The sequence below is a fragment of the Sorghum bicolor genome, chromosome 7 (assembly GCF_000003195.3).
Source record: "Sorghum bicolor cultivar BTx623 chromosome 7, Sorghum_bicolor_NCBIv3, whole genome shotgun sequence".
Lineage (NCBI taxonomy): Eukaryota > Viridiplantae > Streptophyta > Magnoliopsida > Poales > Poaceae > Sorghum > Sorghum bicolor.
In genome coordinates, this window is record NC_012876.2 from 27,589,073 (window position 1) to 27,592,670 (window position 3,598).

Here is a 3,598-nt window from a genome sequence, read left to right on the forward strand (position 1 = left end):
ACAATCAGGCACCTATCCTTCCTACATCTTCACAACCTGACCCTCCTCAACATAATCCACCTCCACCACCTATTGATAATCAGCCACCCAACCTTCTTGCATCTCCACTATTGAGTTGCATGCACCGACCAGTTCAACCCAAAAGCTTAAGATGATGGGAAGAGGTGGGCAATTCACTTATATTCCAACACCCCCCCTCACGTGGAGGCTCCCTCAGGCCTCAGACGTGGAATAGGAGCGAGCAGCAATTATTTTATTTAATTGCGCTAATCAGGATTCGAACTCAAGACCTCTGGCTTTGATACCATATTGAGTTGCATGCACCGACCAGTTCAACCTAAAAGCCTAAGCTGATGGGAAGAGGTGGGCAATTCACTTATATTCCAACATCCACCACGTCGTCCACCAATTACAAAGACCTACACTCGTCGTCCTAAACAGCCTATTCCTATAACTACTTCCTCGGCCAGTCCTGATACTCTCAGCCATGATGATTTTACTAACAATGATGAGTCATGTGCTATTTCTGATGAGACACAGGTTGACCCACCATATAATCTGCGGAATCGTGCTACTATTCATCCTCCTGATAAGTTGGGATTTCAACGTGCGAGTGCTGCTGTTTAGGAGCCATCCACTTATCAGGAAGCTTCTAGTACTCCAGAGTGGTAGCTTGCTATGTCTGAGGAGCGTGCTGCTCTTGATCTTCAAGGTACTTGGGAACTTGTTCCATTGCCTTCACATGCTGTACTGATCACTAGTAAGTGTGTTTTCAAGATTAAAACCAAGTCAAATGGTTCTGTTGAAAGATATAAAGCACGACGTGGGGGTTTCTTGTGATGCTGCCTGTTAGAATTAGGGTTTCTTATCAGCTGTAAAACGACGAATAGAAAGAAGATTGTGAACCATAGAAGGAGCAACAAGAACATCAGGAAGACGAAAGGAACCATGGGGGCCGGCAGCACCCACAGAGGTGACAGGAAGACAAGACCCATTAGCGACCATAATGGACGAAGGGAGAGATGGAGAAGGAGGGCGAACAGAAGAAAGTATACCGGGGTTAGGAGTGGTGTGGTAAGTAGCCCCAGAGTCGGCGACCCACTCCGGCCCGACTGGAGGTGTCAGGGCCATGGTGCTGAAGGAGGGCGCCAAGGCCGCCTGGTCCCAGCCGGCAGACCCGGGCAAGGGCGTCGGAGGAGTAGCCCACGAGGACGCGGGGAACGGGGCCGCCCACGGGGTCGCTGAGGGGAACCCCGGGGGAGCACCCGCGAGCATGGCCGTCGGAGGACGAGGCTCGCCACCGGAAGCCTGGAACGGCCACATGGAGATGCGCCCTGACCATGGGTGGTTGTAGGATGGCCAGGGTGCACCTCGTGGAGGTGGCAGCGGCGTCGTGTTGCCCCCACGACCTGCTCCACGTCCCCCACCACGACGACGGCGACCGCCACGGCCCCCCCCACCCCCGCTCGGCCCGGGGGGAAGAGGACCCAGAAGTGACGACTGTGGTGGGGCGGCGGGACGAGGTGGAGGAGTGGCAGCGAGAGCAGTCGAGGAGGACGACGAGGACCCCGAAGCGGAGGTGGACCCAGGCTGTAGGCCCTGAGTAAGCTCCTCCATGACAAGGTCGTCACGGACCTGCAGGAAGGTGGGGAAGGGCCGCTGCCTGGTGATCCACGTCCGGAGGTAGGAGTAGCGGTCACTGAGCCCGCGGAGAACGTTGAGGACCAAGATGCGGTCCTCCACAGGCCAGCCGAGGTCGCCGAGGGAGTCCGCCATACCCTTCATCTGGCGGCAGTACTCGCTGACGGAGAGGTCGCCCTGGACGAAGGTGCGGAAGCTCGCGTCGAGCCGCAGAGCCCGGGCTTCGGCGTTGCCCAGGAACTGGCCCTCGAGTGCTAGCCAGGCCCCGCGAGCGCTCGGGGTGTTGCGGACGAGGTCGTGGAGGTCCAGGGAGATCGTCCCCAGAATCCAGGAGAGGACGACGCTGTCGAGGCGAAGCCACGAGGGGGTTGGGACCGCCCCCGCGGTGTCGAGGAGGATGTGGTCGTCGAGGGCGTAGCGGCGGAGGGTGAGGAGGACCAAGTCCCTCCAGCGAGCATAGGAGGGCGACTCGGGCTCGAGGACGACCGGGACGAGGAGGCGGATGTTCTGGACGCCCCCTGCCTAGTAGTGGAGCTGCACCACGTGGGGGTCGGCCGGATCGTGCCAAACGACCGAAGCCGATCCCGAGGACGTGGTCCCGACGTCAGGCGAGGCTGAAAGGCCGAGGAACTGCTCGGCGTCGGCGATCTGGCGGGCCAAGGCGTCGGCCGCGTCGCGCTCGCGTTCCCAAGCGAGAGCGGCCTCACGCACGCGGGCCCGGCCCTCCGCAGCCGCAGCCCGAGCAGTGACGAGAGCAGCGATAAGTGTGGAGTCCGGACGACGCATCACAGGCGGCGGAGGCGGTGCAGGGAAGGGGCTGCGCCCACAGCTGCACGCGGGCCGGCAGCAAGCCCCCTGGACAGGGCGCCCCCGGCTGTGAGCAGCGTCCTGGGCAGATCGGTCATGTCCAGGGGCATGCCAAGGCCTGCAGCAATGGCGGCAGCCGCTCCCCGGGCGTAGGCTGCTGCGGCGACGTCGTCGTTGGTGCCCAGCTGGAGCTCAGAGGCGGCCGCGGCGTCCTCGGCGGCGTCTACACGCGTTCCGTCCGCAGGGGCGCTGTCCTGGTGCGCCCCGCGCGCTGCTGCCGCGCGCGCAGCCGCGTCCGCGTGCATCGCGGCCTCCCCGCGCGCCGCGGCGTCCGCGCCCGCTGGCTGCTGCAGGGGAGGGCGGGGTTGGCCACCCGCGGCGGCGGCGGCGGCGTCTGGTTCGGCGCCCGCGACGGCCGCCAGGAGGAGGGAAGGGCGGGCCGCGTCCGCTGGCTGCGCGTCCGCGTGCATCGCGGCCTCCCCGCGCGCCGCGACGTCCGCGCCCGCTGGCTGCTGCAGGGGAGGGCGAGGCTGGCCACCCGCGGCGGCTCGGGCCCAGGACGGGTAGGGGAGCGCCGGAAACTGCTGGAGGTAGGGAAGAGGAGGAGGTGGAGGAGGTGCCCGGCCTGCCATGGCGGCGGCGGCCGGCCGGCGGCGGCGGCTGGTTGCCTGCAGGCGGCTGGGAGGAAAACCTAGGCTGATACCATGTTAGAATTAGGGTTTCTCATTAGTTGAGCTAACCCTAACCAGGGTGCCATATAATTAGGGATACATGGGCCTCATGGGCCTAGCCACATGGGTCTGTTACACACATACTCCAACAGGTTCTTTGGAAGTGAGGTTAGAATTTTTTTCCCTCCCCTCTGCAATCTGGTCACCTTTCCATCCAGTAAGTTAACAAAACTCTTTTGGTTTACTAATTTACAATTGTATATGTATGCAACACATACAGGCAGTTTGGATTTGGACACTTGTAAAACACATGAACCCCTAACATTGGGGATGCAGCGGCGGGCACTACATATTTATAGCACACACCCATTGCTACTCCTTCTATTCTTGTGAGTAGCATTTTTTTCAGTCATCTATGGTAACAAGATGTCCTGTCGAAGTTTGATGCTTTTTGGAAAGTAGCATGAGGCTGCCCGGGG

General features: G+C 61.0%; 2 protein-coding genes across 2 annotated transcripts; both read right to left on the minus strand.

Annotated features, from left to right (window-relative positions):
- LOC110437249 lies at window positions 856-2,427 on the minus strand. Its single transcript, XM_021465629.1, has 3 exons — window positions 2,245-2,427; window positions 1,056-2,163; window positions 856-872 (listed from the first exon to the last, which is right to left on the minus strand). The coding sequence occupies exons 1-3, from the start codon at window positions 2,425-2,427 to the stop codon at window positions 856-858; spliced, it is 1,308 nt and encodes a 435-aa protein (XP_021321304.1).
- LOC110437250 (tropomyosin-1, isoforms 33/34-like) lies at window positions 2,427-3,080 on the minus strand. The gene has a single exon (XM_021465630.1). The coding sequence runs from the start codon at window positions 3,078-3,080 to the stop codon at window positions 2,427-2,429; it is 654 nt and encodes a 217-aa protein (XP_021321305.1).

Excerpts from the sequence above, each read along its gene's own strand:
- LOC110437249 (XM_021465629.1), bottom strand. The coding sequence starts at position 2,427 with ATGCGTCGTCCGGACTCCACACTTATCGCTGCTCTCGTCACTGCTCGG. Across the intron at positions 2,164-2,244 it reads GCCTTTCAGCCTCGCCTGAC|GCAGGGGGCGTCCAGAACAT; the intron begins GTCGGGACCACG and ends CTCCACTACTAG.
- LOC110437250 (XM_021465630.1), bottom strand. The coding sequence starts at position 3,080 with ATGGCAGGCCGGGCACCTCCTCCACCTCCTCCTCTTCCCTACCTCCAG.